The following is a 20,666-nucleotide window of genomic DNA, read 5'->3' as shown; positions in this document are numbered from 1 at the left end:
TGGCGTACAGCTTCCGGGTCATGTGGCCAGCATGACTAAGCCGCTTCTGGCGAACCAGAGCAGCGCACAGAAACGCAGTTTACCTTCCCGCCGGAGCGGTACCTATTGATCTACTTGCACTTTGACGTGCTTTCAAACTGCTAGGTGGGCAGGAGCAGGGACCGAGCAACAGGAGCTCACCCCGTCACAGGGATTCGAACTGCCGACCTTCTGATCGGCAAGTCCTAGGCTCTGTGGTTTAGACCACAGTGCCACCCGCGTCACCAGCTAAATACCACAATATACTGATATACCACAATGTCTGAAATGAGGGTGGAGCTATGTAGTAGCATTGGCTGGCTTCACATTTTCCCTGCATCATGATTTTTGCATAGTGCGTGTGCACACATACACCATGATTTGCAATACTTCCAGGTCAAAAATGCTAAAACCGTTATCATGATATGGTCTTCAAACCAGTTTTGGACAAGATATCAATTTACCACCCAGACCTATTCTTAATATGTTTCATACAGAAGAGATTCAGCCAGTCCCTGCCAAGTTAAATCGGAAGCTTGTTTACCATGAACTTCTGTTCATGGAAGGAAGTTCTGAACTCCCAGGATAGCACCTCCCTCCAGCTGAGACAGGCTGGATTCTCAAGTCTTCAGACTCATCAGGCAGGGGAGGGGACACCCCACTCTCCAGACCAGTCCTACCTGGCACTGGGGATGGCTGGGTTTGTCTATAGCGCCAAGCTTCAAGTGAACAGGCGACGTTTTTCCTCATCTTCCAAAGCCATCCAATTCAAAACAAAAAGGGATGTGTGTGCTTGTGTATGTTGTTGTTTTTTAAAAGACCCTTAATTCTTGCATAGAGAATCCAGCATGCAGAATGTCAAACAGGGAAGCAGGTTCTTGCTTGCTTTGCTTCTGTTGTTTCTAAAAAGAAGCTTGCAAATCTTAAGAGAACTACCAGTGCTTCATCCCTTTTGTATTCTGGCTCAAAAAACTGCCAGCATTTCAAAGCCCAATTAGCTTGTTTGAGGAGTGTCTCTCTCTCTCTCTCTCTCTCTCTCTCTCTCTCTCTCTCTCTCTGCATGGAAGGCGAGCAAGTCAGAAAGCTCTTTTGTGTGTTTGTGTGTGTTTTAAGAAACAAACAAAGGCTGGCATGAGATTTGGTGGCAGTGGTAGCAGCAGCAGTCCAGGCACCTGTTATTCGTCTAGGGCTCATGAGCCCACTGCCCACTCAACAAAAAAGCAGGCCTATCTTTAAATGAGGACTAGAAACCAGGAAAGGGCCAGCAATTCAGTGTCAGTGAATGCAGAAGGACCCAACACCTCTAGTTAGGGCTGCACAATTCTCCTGTCTGAAAGAGACACTGCCATTTAATGTAGACAATCCTGAGCTAGATGTGGTTGCCTTTTTGTGGAACACACTCCTCAGCGAGATGCCTGGTTTTCTGGCACCAGGTAAAAACTTAACTTTTTTTCCCCTTCCCATGTTTTTGATGCAGTACAATGATGTTGTCTGGTGCTGGTGTGCTATTGAAGCTTTCTGATACTATGGGATTGCTTTGTGTACTTTTAATGAATTGCATGTGTTTTTGTGTAAATGTGTTTCTAGTATAATGCAATTTTTTTTACTTCTGTTTTTAAATATATTGCAAGGCACTTGGAGAGTATTTGCACAAGAACTAACAACTTTCATTAATTGCAACTGTAACAAAAGTAAGAGAATCATCATTATCTTATACTTCCTTTACGTACAGGACGCTCTCTCTCCGTTGTTCCTTGGATTTATGTCGCCTTTACTCTGCCGGTCTTTGGTTCCAGTAACTCTCTCCATATCCTGGATCTCCGAAACACAGAGTCTGGGATTAAAAGCAAAGTACATCTTGCCTTCCTTTATGGTCAGGTTGTGATGGCTCCAGTCCCATAGCTGTTGCAGGTTTTGGTTGTCCAGAACATAAAATGAGTAATTCCTATAAAAAAAATAAGGGAGGGAGAGGACAGGAATGTTTTGAAAGCAAAACCAGTCTTTGCCAACAACTGTACACATTTTCTGTTCTGCTTGTTGCCTCCCTGCAAATAAAACAAATGAACATTACAGTAGGGAGCTTACAAGGCTGACAATCCACACAAGTGGGGGGGGCACTCTTTGCTCTGCTAGAGAGAACCCCCACAAGAATCACTGATGCTTGGAGAGAGTGACTTCCCCCACCCTAGAGAAGCTGCAACAGCAGATTAAGAGGCACTTTGGAGAGTGCTGTGCATTGCAGGCATCCAATGCCACTAGGGAATAGTGCACTAATTACCATTGGGGCTCCAGAAACATAGGAAACTTCTTTACACAGAATCAGACCACTGGTCCATATAGCCTAGCATTGTCAATGTCAGCTTGCAGCAGCTCTCTTGGGTGTCAGACACTGAGGTTTTCCCAGTCCTACTCGGAGTTGCCAGGGACTGAACTGGAACCTTCTGCACCCAAAGGATGTGCTTTTGCTTGCTTCTCCTGAAGCATCCAGAATCTAAAGGCGCAGCAATGGCCCAAAAGTCAAACTAAGATTCTTGCTGTAGCCTTGTAAACAGAGGCACTTGTCTAATTGTCCCTGGAAAGTGAAGCATTGCCTTCAGGAAATAAAAGGATAAAAGCTGGTTTCCCCTCCCTTTCTTTTTGCCTGCAAACAACTGATTTAGGAATACAGGTATGTGAATGAATAACCCCCTTGTGGACTGGAAACTTCGAAGGATTTGTTTACAAGATTTATCTTTCACATTTCTAAAAAACATGGCCATAGTACCATGCCCAGACACTTCTGCAACAACACCTTTATTGCAAGGAATAGAAACAAACACGTCTTCAGAAACTATATGCGACAGAGTACCCAGAGAAACATGTGGGCATGGATATGTGTTTCGTTGGTAGACAGTACTGCTTGCAGGTTACTTGTTTCCACACTGGTAAGAATGGGTGGCAGAGGGCTGCACCGTTAAATCAAAGGTCAACAAACCTTTTTCCAATTTGAGGACTATATTATCTTCTGGGCAACCTCCTGGGGACCACATGTCAGGGTTAGGTAGGGCCAGAGGCTAAAGAGGGCATAGCAATGAATATAAATGCTACTTTCCACCAGTAGGCCAGTTTCTATCCTCCATCCATGGAAGTGTGAGGCGTTATGAGACTTCAAGGGCACATTCCAGTCACATTCCAGCATTCAAGGAGAGTGTGAATGAAGAAGAAGAGTAGTAGTTTGGGTTTGATATCCCGCTTTATCACTACCCTAAGGAATCTCAAAACGGCTAACATTCTCCTTTCCCTTCCTCCCCCACAACAAACACTCTGAGGTGAGTGGGGCTGAGAGACTTCAGAGAAGTGGGACTGGCCCAAGGTCACCCAGCAGCTGCATGTGGAGGAGCAGAGACGCGAACCGAAACTCAGATACATAAGCTACGTACCAAATGGCTCCTTAAACCAGGGTTACAGAATGCCAAAACAGAATGCCTAGTTGCCATTCGGGGGCCAGGTGGCTCAGAAGTCATATTTTTCAATGACTTTTTGGTTCCTGGAATTGGGTTAGGATTGTGCAGATGAAATATCATAGACAGAATTTTACAGGAGGTGTCGTTACGTGTATGAAAACAGTCAAGATCCCAGGATCTCCAGGCATGCATCTCCAGATGGTGGAGTTGTCAGACGCCATCCTGGCATCTTTCTTCACTTGGTCGCAAGTAGCCAAAAGCAAAGTGCAAAATGCACCTGGTGAATTTTGAATGCTGGTCCTGAGGGTCAGGCAGAGAAACCTGGAGGGCCTAGAGAACTCCCATAGTGGCTTTTAAAGAGGATATGACAAATTAATGGAGGAGAAGGCTATCAATGGCCATCGGCCCTGATGGCTGTGCTTTGCCTCTACAGTCAGGGGCAGAAATGCTTCTGAATACAAGTTGCCGAAAAATGCAGGAGTTGTGAGTTCTTGTGTTTGGATCCCGCTTGAAGATTTCCCACAGGCATCTGGTTGGCCTCTGTGAGAACAGGATACTGGAACAGACGGGCCATCAAGCGGGTTCTTCTTATGTATGGCTGCATTCAGCCGTAGACATCTTCAGAGAGAGCTGGGAATGTCCCCAGCTGGAAACCCTGGAGAGCTGCTGCCAGTCAGTGTAGAAGACACTGGGCTGGATGGACCACTGGTCTGACTCAGTATAAGGCATTTTTTTAATGCTCCCATGTCTTAAGAGAATGGCCTTAGCTCAGCGGCAGAGAATCAGCCTGACATGAAAAATGTCCTCCGACATCTCCAGGTAGGGGTGGGAATGTCCCCTGTCTGAAACCCTGAAGAGCTGCTGCCAGCCAGTGCAGACAGTACTATGCTAAATGGGCTAATGGTCTCCCTTGGTACGAGGCACTTTCCTTATTCAAGGCAGAAGAGCAGAACCCAGGATTTGCCAGGAGCAGAAAGAAGGAAAAACACTTGGTTGCTGCTTTCAAAGTGCACCGTCAGGGCAATCTTCACGGGGAAGGGAGACAGTGGGATTTTTCGAGTGTAGAATCGAGCTTATTCTATCACATAGTGGAATTTTAAGAATTTAAAGCTCACCAAAGCACAGCCTGAGAAAAAAGGGAGGCTTGTGAAGAAACCCTCATGCTGTAACATAATCCTTTCAGACCTGATAAATCAGAAATCAGACACATACGGTGCCTTTCCCATGACCTTGCTACCACCTTGTTCACAAACTGTTTTTCCCAAATCTGTGTTTATTAACTGCTGTCACAGCTTAAATCCAAAAGGAATGGGGGGAGGGAGAGCAGAGAGAAAGAGAACATACACAGCAATTTCCCAGACAAACTCCACTGCCACAAAAACAACCACAACCTGCAAGATTCTGACATGCTGTCTCCCCTCCACTACTGATAAATTTTGTTGCATGCATATGGTGCAAAGGTGGAAATCGCCCTGTGGTTTGAGACCACAAGGAGTGGTGTCAGAAGACATGAATTAGTGAGTAAAATATCTCAAAAGACCTCTGCCTCACATGCATGGCCATTATTTAAGACAGTGTAAATAATACAGGATGCTGCAGTGGTACAGAAACCTCAGTGTAGGTCTTTTAAAGCAAGTTTCTAGGCCTTGTGGCTGAATAGATGTACAGTGGTGCCTCGCAAGACGAAAATAATCCGTTCCGCGAGTCTCTTCGTCTAGCGGTTTTTTCGTCTTGCGAAGCAACCCTATTAGCGGCTTAGCGCTATTAGCGGTTTAGCGGCTATTAAAGGCTTAGCGGCTAAAAGGCTATTAGCGGCTTAGAAAAGGGGGGGAGCGAAAAAAATCGCAAGACTCGCAAGACTTTTTCGTTTTGCGAAGCAAGCCCATAGGGAAATTCGTCTTGTGAAGCGCATCGAAAAACGGAAAACCCTTTCGTCTAGCGGGTCTTTCGTCTTGCGAGGCATTCGTCTTGCAGGGCATCACTGTATTTGGGAAAGCCAGGTGAGAAGCTGGAGTAGGGGGCTTAATAATATTGATGGTGCCACCACTAACTAGTTGCTGCGTGGCTGGTACTCTTTCCATTCCAACAGAAAAATTTGCCTCCTCAACAAGCACATGACTGAGAGCACCACATATATATGCCAAATAATGTATCTCCAATAGCACTGTTTTCAGAAGAAATAGCAGAAACAAGAACATCATTACATGACAATTAAATGCTCACCCTTCCAGCTGATCCTCTCCATTGATATAGCGCAGATTCTTCAAAAATGAGAGGGAAACCAGTGCATGGGAATGCCGGATCTTCACATAGCCAGTCACTGTTTCTATCAAGCCCATCAAGTTCTCCAGTTCCGAGGCAATGTTGCCTGAAAGAAGAATTGAAGAAAAACTGCTAGTTTCAGAAGCTTCCTTTTGCTCATTGTCCCAATCAGAATACTACTGACTGCCTTCTCTGATTAAATACAGACTCCTTGTTCAGCAGTCCAACCTTTATGATTTACCTACGAACACAAGGCAAATGGAACGCAAAACAAGATACCGCTACAATTTTACACCGTCAGTTTCTGGCCAGTACGGATGGCCTTCCCTTCATTATGAATGCACCCTGCTAGTGCCAGCGTCAGATTCTGAGCTTTCAACAGCCATTGCTTTGGCAAGAGTTTCTGATGCAGTTGTAAATTTAAACATACAGGGAGCCACAGCTCCTGTTAGGCTCCAGGACAGACGTAAATTTTACCATACTAATGCTAACAGAAAACATCCCGCTGAGAAGCTCTGGCCCCGGAACCTCAAGCTATGCAGGGTCTTCTCTAAAATGCAAGGTCCGTAAACTCAATTTAGGATTAGACAAATTAAGGGAGGACACAACTCTCAACAGCCAATAGCCACAATGGCTATTGTTCTACTTCCACTGTCAGGCGCTGCATGCCTCTGAATACCAGTTGTTGGGAACAGCAAGTGTGGAGAATTGCTGTTGCACTCAGGTCCTGCTTGTGGGCTTCTCATAGGCATCTGGTTGGCCACTGTGAGAACAGGATGCTGGACTAGATGGACCACTGGCTTGAGCCAGTAAGGCTCTTCTCAAACACAGGACATAGTGGTCAATGCCCATAACTGATTTGTTCAGAAACTTTAGTTATCCAGAGGTTTGCTACTCTTGGAGGTTGGCTCTCATGGTCTTCATTAATTTGTCTAATCTGTGTTTAATGGCCTCTAAGCTTATGACCATCATCCCATTCTGTAGTGGTGGACTCTTTTAAGTTAGTTACGCATGGTGAGAAGTAATACTTCCTTTGGAAGTAGGTCCAGGACTGCCAGAACAACTTAGCTTCATTGGGTAATTTGGAATAGTAGGATTTCCACTGTCTCAACCCTTCTGATAAAGCCCCAACAGACTCCCTGTGCTAAGAAAGCTTCAACTAGATAACTCTCCAAAGGAGTGTTTGGATTTCCAAATAAATTAGTGTCACCCTCACACACACACCCCAAAAATCTCTGAGAAACGAGAGATTTCAGGGGTGCCAGAGCATACTCCAGGTTTTGTTTCCTTGGGATAAAGTTCACTGGAGACTGTGCTCTCTTTGTGAGATATGGTTTTATTTACACATACAGTACATACAAGCAGAACGAAAGACAATTCAGGTCATTAATGCACCAATACATTCACATCCTGAAGCGAACGCAACCCGCATTTGCGGGTTGCGATTCGCCACTTCCGCGCATGCGCGTGATGTCATGTGCGTCTATGCATGCGGCGAAACCCGGAAGTAATGTGTTCTGTTACTTCCGGGTCACTGCGGAGCGCAACCTGAAAATACTCAACGTGAAGCTACTTCAACCCAAGGTATGACTGTAGCATTTGTTTCCTCATTAGGTTTTTAGGCCCCTGAAAGCCATAGCTGTGGATGCTGTGTCTGCCCACCTCCAGGCCCACATCAGACTAGCCCAGGTTTATTTTTCTCCTACACATACAGGGATACCACCTCCAGCCAGGGCAAGAGGCAGGGCAAGGCCTGCCTTCTGGATACATCTCCAGCACAGTAGTTTCTGTGCAAAGAGATATCCTACAGCTATTAATTTAACGAAGAGACTGGTTGGACCGCTTTAGTAGCCTCTCTTTCTTCAGAATTCCATCATACAGGCATAAAACCATAGGCCTGGACTCAAAGCTGACATCCAGACTAGCCCTCCTTATTCCTGTACCATTAGGATAAGGAGCATAGTAGGTCCATGTTTATAACAGGAGACTGAATGGAGTACAGATTCTCTACAGCACATTTTAAGAAAGCTGCTTATCACTTCCTTGAGCGCAAGGTTTAGGTTTCCCACAAGTTTTGCTTTAGGGAAATAAATAGAGGGAAAGAATTATTGTATTTCTGGGGCTGTATCATGACTCAGGCCAAAAGGAATGTCACCCCCCTCCCCCCCAAAATTATAGCTTTTAACTGCCTCTCTTATCTTGGACATTTTGTTCTTGCAGATCCAGTTAAGACAAACGATGAGCTAACTTAACAGTCAACATGAGGCAGAATTAAAGTTCTGTTTCGAAAGGTGTGAAAATGCTATCAGAGGGAAGCAAAGTTGTAATCAGTGGAGGCTGGATCCCATTGGGGCTAGTAGAGCAGGAGGCAGAGAGCCAAGCAGTAGGTGGAGCCAGAACCAATGATGGTCAGCATCAACCAATTCTTGTTTTCTCCCCACACCCCTCCCTACTGAGTTCTACAAGGGCAACCCTGAGACTAAGGTCAACCCTTGAACTGGTAGTGGCAATTAAAAAGACAGGCAGGCCACAGTATCATAGAATTGTAGAGTTGGACTGAGAGCACAGTGAGTTTAGTGGGACAATACCCTAGGCACCCTCAGTGAACTGTCTCCACTAGCCACAAAACAGTTCCTTGCTGAACTCAGGCTACATCCAAACCATATATTTAAAATCAGTCATGGCTCCCCCAAAGAATTATGGGAATTGCCATTTGCTAAGGGTGCTGAGAATTGTTAGGATCAGAACCGCGACGGGGTGAGCTCCCGTTCCTCGGTCCCTGCTCCTGCCAACCAAGCAGTTCGAAAGCACGTCAAAGTGCAAGTAGATCAATAGGTACCGCTCCGGCGGGAAGGTAAACGGCGTTTCCGTGCGCTGCTCTGGTTCACCAAAAGTGGCTTAGTCATGCTGGCCACATGACCCGGAAGCTGTACGCCGGCTCCCTCGGCCAATAAAGCGAGATGAGCGCCGCAACCCCAGAGTCGGTCACGACTGGACCTAATGGTAAGGGGCCCCTTTACCTTTATTCCCCTCCCAGAACTACAGTTCCCAGAGTGGTTTAACAACCAATCGTTCTTCTCAGGGAACTCTGGGAAGTGTAGTTCTGTGAGGAAAGCTGCAGTCTTCTAACAATTCTCAGCAGCTTTAACAAACTGCAGCTCCCATCATTCTTTGAGAGAATCCACCACTTTATAGTGGTATCGTGGTGCCTTTAAATATCTAGCAGAAATGTGGCTCAATGCAACAGACAAAATTATAGTGTTCCTCTCTGGATTCTTCCTTGCTTGTTTATAATAAAGACAAAGCACACATTTCAAGAAAGAGAAGAAGAGTAACACTTTTTAAAGTTTAGCATTGGTTGGAATCTTCCCAGAGTATGATTCACTACCCCGACGAATCGTTAACTAAGCACTTGTATTCTGTTAAGACATGTACTTGGTGAGGCCAGCTCATGGCACCAGGGAGGGCAGGAATGGAAGCTTCGGCGCCAGTATTTAAAGAGGGCATCATGTACACTGCAGGAAAAACTTTGCCAGTGGGCAAATACCTTAATCCACAGACGTGCCACCCAACGTCTCTACGAAAGGAGGTGCCAACATTAAAATGCACCCTTACTTTACAAAAAAAACTAAAAAAGAAACAAGGGGGGGAGAAACACCACAAGCTTCTAAACAGCAGCAGCTCTTTGTTCCCATATTTGATTTGAAGACATAAGCCACATTTAAACCCGACATTCAAAGTACTATGATACCGCTTTTAAACAGTCATGGCTTCCCCCCCCCAAAGAATTCTGGGAGCTATAGTTTGTTAAGGGTGCTGAGAGTTGGTAGGAGATTCTTATTCCCCTCCCAGTTATGCAATTCCCAGTGTGGTTTAGCAATCTATCCAATTTTCACAGAGAGCTCTGGGAATTGCAGCTCTGGGATGAGAATCGGTTCTAGGCTTGCCATACGTCCAGAAAATTCCAGACATGCCATGAAATTTGATGCCTAAAATGATGTCCTGGGGGGGGGGGGTTGAATTTTAAGAGATGTCCGGAATTTCCCGTACATATGGCAACGTGGGGTTTATTTCTGGTCCCCCTCCCCACTGAGCAATGGAAAGAATATCTCCCATTACGTGGGAGACCCAAAGCGCGCTTGCGCCCCATGCCTTCCCACGTGCAACAGCCCTAACTGAGGGGGAGAGGAGCATGGAAGACGGTGGAAAGAGGGCAAGAGCAGCCCTGAGCACCCACCAGCCGTCCAGAGAGGAAAATAAAGACAACTCAGTTATCCTGTCCCTGCCTTCCTCCTCTCTCATGAGCCGCTGCATTACCTTCTCAAAGCTGCAGCAGCTGCTGCCTCGAGGGGGACAATCACTCCCCTTTCCAGGATGCAGAGCAGGAGGCGAGGAGCCCGGCTAAAAGGGAACAGGGCGCCTGTGGCTACTTGCTCGGGAGCTACTTGCTCAGTCCCACATCCCAAAGCGGGGGGCGGGGGCAGGAACTCAAAAGGGAATCTCCATTTCTTTTCTTCCTGGTGGAAGAAGAAGGAGGAGGAAGAGGAGGAAGAAGCAGCCCTTGAAGACACTGGGGGGGGGTTGGGTTTTTTTGGGGAGGAGGCTGTGCCACTGCCCACTTTCCCCTGTAGGGAAAAGGAAGGAAGGAAGGAAGGAAGGAAGGAAGGAAGGAAGGAAGGAAGGAAGGAAGGAGAGAGAGAGAGAGAAAGAAAGAAAGAAAGAAAGAAAGAAAGAAAGAAAGAAAGAAAGAAAGAAAGAAAGAAAGAAAGAAAGAAAGAGTTGAAGTTGGAAAATGTGTCCTTTCTTTCTTTCAAAAGAAAGGGGGTGTCAGGAATTTTACTTTTTGAAATATGGCCAGCCTAAACTATTATAAAACCCTTAACAAACTACAGCTCCCAGAATCCTTTGGAGGAAGATACAGCTGTTTAAAGTGGTATCATGGTGCTTTAAATATATGGTTGTGAATGTGGCCCTTTCTCAGTATCCCCTCCTTCAAGGTCATACTGTGAATTCATTTCCCTTATCTAAGAAGAGGCAGTAATTGTCTGAACAATTGTGGAACAAAAGAGCTCCTCTCCACACTCTGTACAGTATATTCTATTCCAGCCTTCCCCAATCTGGTGCCCTCTGGATGTTTTGGACTAAAATTTCCATTGTCCGAAACCACTGAGTTCTAATGGTGGCTGGGATGTATGGGATTTGTAGGCACCTATAGAGTAGTTTGGTGAAGGCCATTCTACCCTGATCAAACTAATACAAAATTCAACTGTAAGAAGTATGTGGATTTAGCCTATTGGCGTACGTGTGTGTGTGTGTGTGTGTGTGTGTGTGTGTGTGTGTGTAAGCTTCCCATACACATTTTATTCTGTTCCAGCAATCAAACTTCCAAATACTTATATTCATGGTGGGAAGCCAAATAAACTGAGAGGTGGACCAGGAAAGGTAAGCACAATGTAGTTTATCATCATCATCAAATTTACTGCACTGGCCTAGACAATTTTAAAAATAAACGAAAGTAAGCCAGCTTTGAATATATAAGCAATACATTAAAAGTTAAAATACAATACGATTCATGAGATTACCAAAACATTCTACCGCTCATGAGAGCTAGAAACTTTGTTACAAGCTGAAAAGTTGCCCATAAGCAATCTTGCAGATTTCGGGCTCCCAATAACAATCCAAATGGAAATGCTAAATATTCTCCCTGGCCATTTGGCTAAGGCGCTCCAGGCAAGTGGAATCTTCTCATTTTCCTTACTGATGCAATGGAGGAAGGCGGGAAGTCCCTGTAATTATTAGAGAAACTCTGCTGGTGAGGCAGGAGGTGTTGTAACGCAGAGATGAAAGGAGGAAGTCCATGCCAATGGAGAGGGCAGGAGACTCAACTTGCCTGCGGTCTGCCGACTGTTTGAAGGCAGAGGATGCTTCCTCTCCTTCCTCCCTCCCTATACCTGCTTTAGCAAGTAGCTCTCCCAAATGGCCTGCATTCTACCAAGCAAGCATTATTCCATTTCTTTTAAAGGACCACTTTACCATCCTCCTGCATAGCTTGGTGCTTTTTATAAACAAGACAAAATAAAAACAAACCATTAAAAAGGGGAAACTTTTTTTTTTTTAAGAAGCTTGCATTATTTGTAAGGTATCCAAAATGGAGACGTTTCTCAAACAATTGTAGTGTTTTTTCAGCCAGAGCTCACAGAAGCTCAGTTCCGGCACCTCTCAGGTAGGTGCCACTGCCATTCTAAGAGAGCAAGGGAGAAGGTCGTGGTGAGTTCCTGCACCTATATTTTCTAGAAAAATAGGAGTGATGGTGATTAAACACGAACACACAAATAAACATGTGCAAGCAAGCAAGTGAACAGAAACTGTTTCTTACTTCCACGGCGGATGTTGATAACTAGGCTCCCTTTGATTTCTGTGCATCCTTGTAACAACTCTGCTGACGTGACAGAGTCAATGGTTATCGTCTTTTCAAAGGAGCACACCTTGGGGCAGGGTCCTTCGCAAGGGCTGCAGAACATGCTGTCAGGAGAGAAGGGCAACAAATAATCAGCAAAAAACCTGCCATTTTTCAATCAATAGGTTTTTTTAATTGAACTTCCCCAAGAAGGAAAAACAAAACAATAGTCAAACAACACAAGATAAACCATAATAAATCAAAACAATTATGTTCTGTGTGCACATTTAATGAGGGAGGAGAGAGGAAGGGGAGGAGGAAGTGGTGGAACATTCAAATATATGGCAAGAAGTCCACATATTTGAAAACTTTCAATCTTTCTCCTCTTTATAGAGGGTCACCTTCTTGTAAGCCGCCAGTTTTTAGTCATGAAGGTAATATAGCTATCATGGCTATAAGATGCACTTTTCCAGTCACTGCCTGTAAGTCCTGGAAGAACTGCTCCCTGCCTTGCAGGCCTTTCCCCACCTGGTCTGGAAGGGTGGGGCCCTGACTGACTCCAGCTACAAAAGCTGAGGCTGCTGAACAGAATCTTGGGCTGAGGCATTGTTTAGGAGGCAGCGCTGCAGGGTGGTGGGTGTGTTGTTGCTGTTAATTTTTTGTAACTTTTATTTCAGATCTTATGGTTTATGTGGAAATTGTCCAATCTGGTTGTGTACTTGAAGTTTTGTTTATTGTTTCTGACTACTATTGCTACATTTGGAATTACAGTGGTGCCCAGCAAGACGAATGCCTCGCAAGACGGAAAACTCGCTAGACGAAAGAGTTTTCCGTTTTGGAGGTGCTTCGCAAAACGAATCTCCTATGGGCTTGCTTCGCAAGACGAAAATGTCTTGCGAGTTCCTGCGGGGGTTTTTCCTCCCCCCCTTTTTCTAAGCCGCTAAGCCGCTTATCAGCTGATCCGATAAGCTGATAAGCCGCTAGAAGCCGCTAAAAGCAGCTAATAGTGCTAATCCTCTAATCCGTCAATGGGCTTGCTTCGCAAGACGAAAAAACCGCTAGACGAAGAGAATCATGGAACGGATTCTTTTCGTCTTGCGAGGCACCACTGTATGTAATGTTTTATATGTTGTAAGCCACCTTGAGCATGGTTTGAACTTTCGAAAAGCAGCATACCAATTTATTTATTTATTAAATTTGTATACCGCCCTATACCTGCAGGTTATAACATAGAAACACAGAATACACAATCAAAAACAAAAACAACCCAATGATTGATTGATCCTCACACTTATTTCATGCACTCTCAGTACATGGCCCTGTTGGTACATGCCAGAAACCATTAAAAGTAAACACGCCAATAATTACCACCCCTTCCCTTGCAGCTATTAGTGCTAATCATGGGAAGGCAAGTGGTGAAGGCAGGAGGGGTCACTACAAATTTCATTGCCTTTCAATTCACCACTTCCCATCTTCTCCATTACCACACAGAGGCTCAGATAAAGAGGCTTATGCTTTTTATGAGTGTTTTTAATCACCTGAAAACTCAAGTAGTCAGAGGCAGCAAGGAAAAAGCTTTTCCCAGTAAACACTGGGTTTCTAAATTAGGGGCAAAGATCAGTACTTTGCACCTGTATATAAACTAGGAACTCTTTGGGGGGACAGAGGAAGGTTTGTTTGGATAAATTAACATTAAAAAAACATGAGAAGTCAGATGTCAACAGGAAATGAAATTGCTGAACAAATAAAGGCAAACACTCCACAGAACTTCTTTTTTAAAAAAAAGTTCAAGAGGAAGGGTGGTCTTTATTTATATAACCATCCTCTCAGGAGAATGCCAAAGTTTTATTTGTCTTGCACCCAACAAAGTAAGATTCTGGGCCCACTTCTGACCCATTAAGTTTGTCTCTTTTTGCTGCAACAGACTAACATGGTCATCCCTCCGGAATCTGTCACCCAAGCTCTTTGGCCAAAGGTTTAAAAACGAAACACATGCTACAATGCTAAAGGGATTTAGGGGCAAGTTCACACAGATTTTCATTACTCATTGACTGCAATGCAGAGGAAGTAGTCTGCACACAATAAGTTGATCTGCAGTGGAAGAATACCTGTCCATGGATTGTTCAACTTGCCTCATGGGCACAACACACTTAAAGCACTACTATATTGCTTTTAACAGTCATAGATTCCTCCAAAGAACCCTGGGAGTTGTAGTGTTTTTAAGGGTGCTGATAGTTGTTAGGAGTCCCCTCCCCTTCTCCTCCTCAGAGAGCTGAAGTTCGTTAAGGTGGTTTAACAGTCAAACCCTCTTTCCCAGGGAAACAACAAAAGACCCTCATCTTACTCCAACCCTGTTATGTTCCTGCAATAAAAAAGTTTGGTTTCTGTGCACACACTGCCCATCAATGACACAGCCATCTCAGGTGGCAGAATTCAAGTGGTGTCTCCAGGCCCACCTCCACTGCACAAGTGGCTGCAGTGGCTCCCAGAGAGATCTCGCAAGAATCCTGCAAAATCACAGAGACCTCCAGAGGTCTGTGACAAAAATCTATCATGTGACCTCGTCAGAACCCAGAAGCAGTAGCCACGCAACCCCAGTAAGCGAGGCTTCGAGAGGGGTGGCAAGGGGTGTGGGTGTGCAGTGCAAGCACAGGGTGGCACCTTTCTGTTTCGCCTCAGGCAGCTAAACGGGATGGGCCACCCCTGGTCCGCACATAAATAGTTGGTAAAGGTAAAGGGACTCCTGACCATTAGGTCCAGTCGCGAACGACTCTGGGGTTGCGGCGCTCATCTCGCTTTACTGGCCGAGGGAGCCGGTGTACAGCTTCCGGGTCATGTGGCCAGCATGACTAAACCGCTTCTGGCGAACCAGAGCACTGCATGGAAACACCGTTTACCTTCCCGCCGGAGAGGTACCTATTTATCTACTTGCACTTTGACATGCTTTCGAACTGCTAGGTTGGCAGGAGCAGGGACCGAGCAACGGGAGCGCACCCCGTCGCGGTGACCTTCTGATCCTAACAATTCTCAGCACCCTTAGCAAATGGCACCTCTAGTCCTAGGCTCTGTGGTTTAACCCACAGCGCCACCCACGTCCCATAGTTGGTACATTGGTCAAAAAGCCACACTTCCATAATAAAAGAGGTACTGCATTGTTAATGAAATATTAGAAAATGGGACAGATGCTCTACTGCAATATCCTCCATATCGGAATAGCCTTTCTCCAACTCTGTTTCCCAAAGAGTACAGCAACTTGCAATGTCTGTGTGTGTTACCTTTGAGTATCATTGCGCACAAATCCAGGAGGACAGTCGGACACACACGCATCGTCATGAATCACAAAGCTATCATATTCGAAGTGTTCCAAGGCCACTTTGGAGCAGGCCTCCTTTGTGATGCAGCGCCAGCCCTCAAACTTGTACGTGTTGAGCGGGCAGGTGGCAACGCAGGTCCCATCGTGGTAGTAGTTGCGACAAGCCACACATGCCGAGTTGTTGTTTGGGGCCGTACAGCTTCCCAAGCATTCCGGGTGGCAACATTCATTTTGGTCAGTACAAGCATGTTTGCCACATGAGCTGGGACACACTGTAAGGAGGAAAAAGAGCAAAGCAGCATAAATAAGGGGCACATTATAAGGCATAAACGCAACCCAAACAATGGCACAGCACAGGGTGGGGAATCTCAGGCCCAGGAGCTGAATGCGGTCCTCTGGGGCTCTCTAACTGTCCCCCCCAGCTTTCCCCAGTCCACCCCCCCCCCATGAGACAAGTTTCACACCTAGAGTAATTTTTGCCTGGCTTGAATTCTGATAATGCCTCTTGCTTATCTGGATGAGGGCTAGAGAGCAGCGTGTGAGTGCAGAAGCTAGTCTACTGTACAAAGGTAAAAGAAATTACACCTATGACTATAACCTTTGGCCCTGCCCACCACTGGTACATGGCCCGTGGAAGGCTGCCCAGAAGGAAATGCAGCCCTTAGGCGGCAAAGGGCACCACTGGCGAAGCACAACCCCCAAATTATCAGTTTAAATTCTGCATTATCAGACGTATTTATTGATTGATTCATAGTCCATTCTTCTACTGCTAGAGACAGAATGAATCATAGAATCATAGAATCATAGAGTTGGAAGAGACCACAAGGGCCATCGAGTCCAACCCCCTGCCAAGCAGGAAAAATGGCTAGACAATTTTTTTAAAAAAGTATTACAAGACATGCGTACAACAGCAAATACTTTAAAAGAGTTTTAAAACAAAGTTACAATCACAAATGTTTTATAGTTCAATGACAGAGCATCTGCTTTGCATGCAGAAGGCCCCAGTCCTCTCTCTGAAACCCTAGTGACCCTCTACCAGCCCACATGGACAGGGCTGAGGTAGATGGACCAACAGTCTGATGTGGTGTTAAGGCAGCTCCCTGTGTCCCCATGTCCTTTTGGCTAGACTTGTCGAGGAAAGAACCTAGGAACCTTTGGCTTGCAAAGCAGGAGTCTGAACGCTGCGCTACAGTTCCTACCCTTTCACTTGCCTCGCAGAAGTTACACAGCCTATCAACATTCCTTTGCTGACATTTCCCCGCTCAAGCAGTTCAGAGTTGTTAGCGAACACTGCATGACATCACAGCAGCCTTAGCCACAGGTGGCTGCGAGTTTTCTTATTTTTGTCTTCAGCTAAAGATAGTAAATGACCATTCGAAGTATTACTTTGAACGAGTAGTTTAAATAAGTCAACCGGTGTTAACCTGACATCATAAAGGCTCTCTGCTTGGATGCCAGATTTGCTAGCCTGCAGTGGGCTGCGCCTCAGCTCAGTGTACGTAAATATTAGAAGTCTCCAAGGCTATTAAGGGATTTCATTAGCAGCTCCAGACAGCGCGTCTTGCAAGCAGATGGATTGCTGCTCCCCACGAGTGCCAAAACGTAAGATTTAGTATGGTAACAAGATTTCCCGTTTACACAAGGATATCAAGCAAAGCCGCAGACACATGCATGTATACCATGCCTTTAGAGCTCAGCTTGTGGTACCTAAAATATTATGTACCTTGATGCACACTTATTTAGGGTGATTTGCAAATAAAAACAAAAAGCTACAACACTGCATGGGTCATCCACACCATCTACACCAAACTAATCTGGCATCAATGAGCTGAACAGCACAGTTACACAAGGTTCTCCTGCATCGCTCTTGTTTCAGAAAGCATAAAAAGCTACAATACAACCAGAACAGGCTGTTTCTAACACAAGCTGCGTTTATATCGAGCCCCTCTGGTTTCCCGGCCTCGATTTTTGTCCTTTTATCATTTTAAGTACATGAGAGAGTCCTTACTAGATCAGACCAAAAGCCCCATCTAGCACAGCATCCTGCTTTCCACAATGGCGAACCAGATCTTTGTGGAAAGACTACAAGCAGGACATGAGCAATCTCCTGCAACTTTCCCCAGCATTTCAGAGAGTGAACATTTCCAGCACCTCCCAGGGAATGAACCTGGGACCGTCTGCACACAGCTCTTCAGCGGAACTGAAGCCCATTTGTGTTAACTTTAGACCGCCAGTCTTCGTCTTCACACTCTCTTCGAAAATATGCTTTTTAACGTGTGCCTTGGAATATTTATTTTATTGTGAAGCCATTCTGTCTCTAGTTAGAAGTCTCAAGTAACAGGTGATTTGAAAGTCCCCCTAATAGGAATAAGATCCAGACTCTGCAACTTTGGAACATCACAAGGCTATTATACGGTAAAGCATGGGAAAGTACGTGCAAACCGACAGAGCAGAAAAATCAGGGAACGGAGCTTGATGAATTGCCAGTGGTGATAATTATCAAGCAGAGTCAGTTAACAGCTTGTGTAAAAAAGACAATTTAATACTTCAGATGTTGGAGTAGGCTACTCGTGTTATAAAAAAAAATAGTTCAGAGAAAGCATAGCTAGGGATGGAAAATGCAAAAGAAAAAAAAAGTTATTTTGAAATATATGTGAGATTAACTTAGTGTACTGGTTCATTTTTGGACTAGGATGTAAGAGACCAAGGTTCACCTGGCCATGTAGCTCTCTGGGTGACCTAAGGTTAGTCACGGCCTCTCCATCTAACCTACCTGAGAGGATTGTTGTGGAGATTAAATGGAGGGGGAGGGGAGAGAGAGGTCCATGTACAGCGCCTTGAGCAATATTTGGCTATAAATGCATTATAAATAAATAAATAAATAAATAAATAAATAAATAAATGGGATGCTGTTCCTCTTTTATTGTTGTATATAGTTTTGCTTTGTTTATAAAGAGAGTCCTCTCTGCCTTGAGACTCTGAGGAGAGAGAGAAGGGCAAACATACAAATGAAGCAATTTCTCACATTCCTAAAAAAAGGAAATTCATTAAAAGAAAAAAGGGGGCAGTTTCAGTATTAGGGGGACCATACTACTGCCTTTTGTACATAAGACTGTGTCGTGGGAAGACCTCTCCGTAAATTATTTGTTGAAGCATAACAGAGCAAATACACCAAGTTTTCTGGAATGCCTCAAAAGGTCGCCATGACTTCACCAAGGCTGAAACGGAACAATCAGGTGAATAAACAGTCAGTTGGAGGGAATGAAGAAACGTAGCCAGCAGCGTAAGACGCCTGGCAAGCGAAGGCCACAGCCTCCGCCAAGATTGGCAGGGCGCCAGTCGCACGCGGGCAGACACAGAGTTGCCAAGTGTGGTGGTTTTTTTTCTTTTTTCTTTTTAGTTTTTAAAAGAAATATTCTTCCCTTTCTTGTAAAATGATAGTCAAGTCTTCCCTTTGCTCTCGCCAAGCCCTATCCTTCCCACAAACCCCCAAATTAAAACAAATCCCCATCCAATTGAGTAATTCAGCAAAACTTTTGTCTCAAGAAGGGAATTCAGAAGGTGACTAGCATTTGTATATGAGCTGTGTATATGAACATGCCTGATTTTGCTCACAAACAGGGGAATTTGGAAATAGTAACTCATATTAAATCTTGGAAGAGGCTTTTAAAATGTGTTTTCTAACTACCTGCTTGACATCATCCTACAGAAATTGCCCTTCAGAACATATTATTGTATTCATTCAGTGCATTTTAAATGTCTTAAGTCAGAGGTTATCAACATGGCACCTATGGGTGCCAGGATGCCCAATAGTACCACCTATAGTGCCCAGTCGAAGGTGTGTTAAATATCCCTTCAAAAATCCACAATATATGAGAGGCTATCTGCTCTTCCTACACAGTTCCTGTTTGTACTGAATGGGCCTCTCCTACACTGAACACACACAACCCTTAAATATGTCCACATTTAACTGGATGCCAGGATTGGATGCCTACCCTCTTCTGAACAAAGGACAGATGGAAAAAGCCTCCCCATCCCACCATTCATGGGATAGCTGACTGAGGGGCAGGAATTCCCACACCATTTGTGGCCTTGTTACTTTTTCTGCTCTTTTAGATGTGGTATTGATTATGCTACGTCTTCAGGGCAGCCATTTTGTGCTATGCTATGCCCCCCCCCCCGGGACAGCCATTTTGACTGGCATCCACAGCACCGTCTCAATATTCCCAATGTAGGGATGGAGGAGGAAATTCCAAATGTTCCTATTAGCTCAAAAAGGTTGGCAACCTGTCTTAATTGCTTGATGTACACGACCTTAGGAATGTGTATAACCACCCTGCAAGACAGAACAGCAAGTGGGGAAATGGCAGGCATTTTGGGGTAATGCACACAGGGTTGGACTGCATGCCATAAAACAATTCTGCCCTATGGCTATTGATTTGTGGCTTAGCCCGATTTTGAACCAGTGTCTCTGTGGACCAAGCCCAATGACTCTGTCCTACATTGGCTTGCTAAGAGAAAGAGGAATGCAGGGTGGGGGTGTAGAGTGAAGGGGTAGGAAGAAAAGTGGGACATCTCTCTCTTCCTTTCCCTCCCTCACATGCCCACACCCATTTCTGATGATTCATGGACCTAGATGAAATGCAAATCGAGCTTGTGAAATTATACATATTCATTCAGTTGCAAGTAGCAGCATGTCCCAACGTGGAGCAAAGCAATAGCCATTGCTTTCTTGAGGAGTTTTCCAAGATCCTCCTCTAGTTCTAAACAACAGTCACACATCAAACATACAAAGTTACTATCATACCACCCTGAGAACTACATTTCCCAGAGTGGTTTAACAATCAATCCCTCTTCACAGGGAATTGTGGGAAGCGTAGTTCTGTGGGGGAAATGGTGTCTCCTACTAAATCTCAGTACTCTTAACAGACTACATTTCCCAAAATTCTTTTGGGGATGCCATGATGGTTTGAAGTGGTACTATAGGGCTTTAAATGAATGCTCTGAATTGTGGCCTAACTTTGCATACTCCCCGTCGTCCTCCTGCCTCACTGGGTAAATCCTCTTCTTCACCGGAACAGCTTAATAAAGAAAGAGAGGGGGTGGGTGGGATAAAAGACATGACATTTCTGTGAGGAGGAACTCACAGGAGGAAAGTGTCATAACACCAAACATGAGAACACTGAATGGCTTCCTTTTGCTTCCTGATAATTACGGTAAACCACAATTAGAA

General features: G+C 45.0%; 1 protein-coding gene across 1 annotated transcript in view; it reads right to left on the bottom strand.

Moving 5' to 3' along the window:
* Positions 1–20,666, bottom strand: part of IGF1R (insulin like growth factor 1 receptor) — a 190,665-nt gene that overhangs the window by 47,903 nt on the left and 122,096 nt on the right. The window contains exons 3-6 of the mRNA XM_081171034.1: positions 15,396–15,705; positions 12,100–12,245; positions 5,685–5,829; positions 1,749–1,963 (exon numbers count right to left, since the gene is read on the bottom strand). Coding sequence (XP_081027160.1) covers positions 1,749–1,963; positions 5,685–5,829; positions 12,100–12,245; positions 15,396–15,705 — 816 coding nt within the window. The remainder of the gene's footprint in view (positions 1–1,748; positions 1,964–5,684; positions 5,830–12,099; positions 12,246–15,395; positions 15,706–20,666) is intronic.

Source organism: Podarcis bocagei, assembly GCF_964188305.1.
Source record: "Podarcis bocagei genome assembly, chromosome: 14".
In the NCBI taxonomy this organism is placed as follows: domain Eukaryota; kingdom Metazoa; phylum Chordata; class Lepidosauria; order Squamata; family Lacertidae; genus Podarcis; species Podarcis bocagei.
This window is presented reverse-complemented; position numbering and strand designations above follow the sequence as displayed.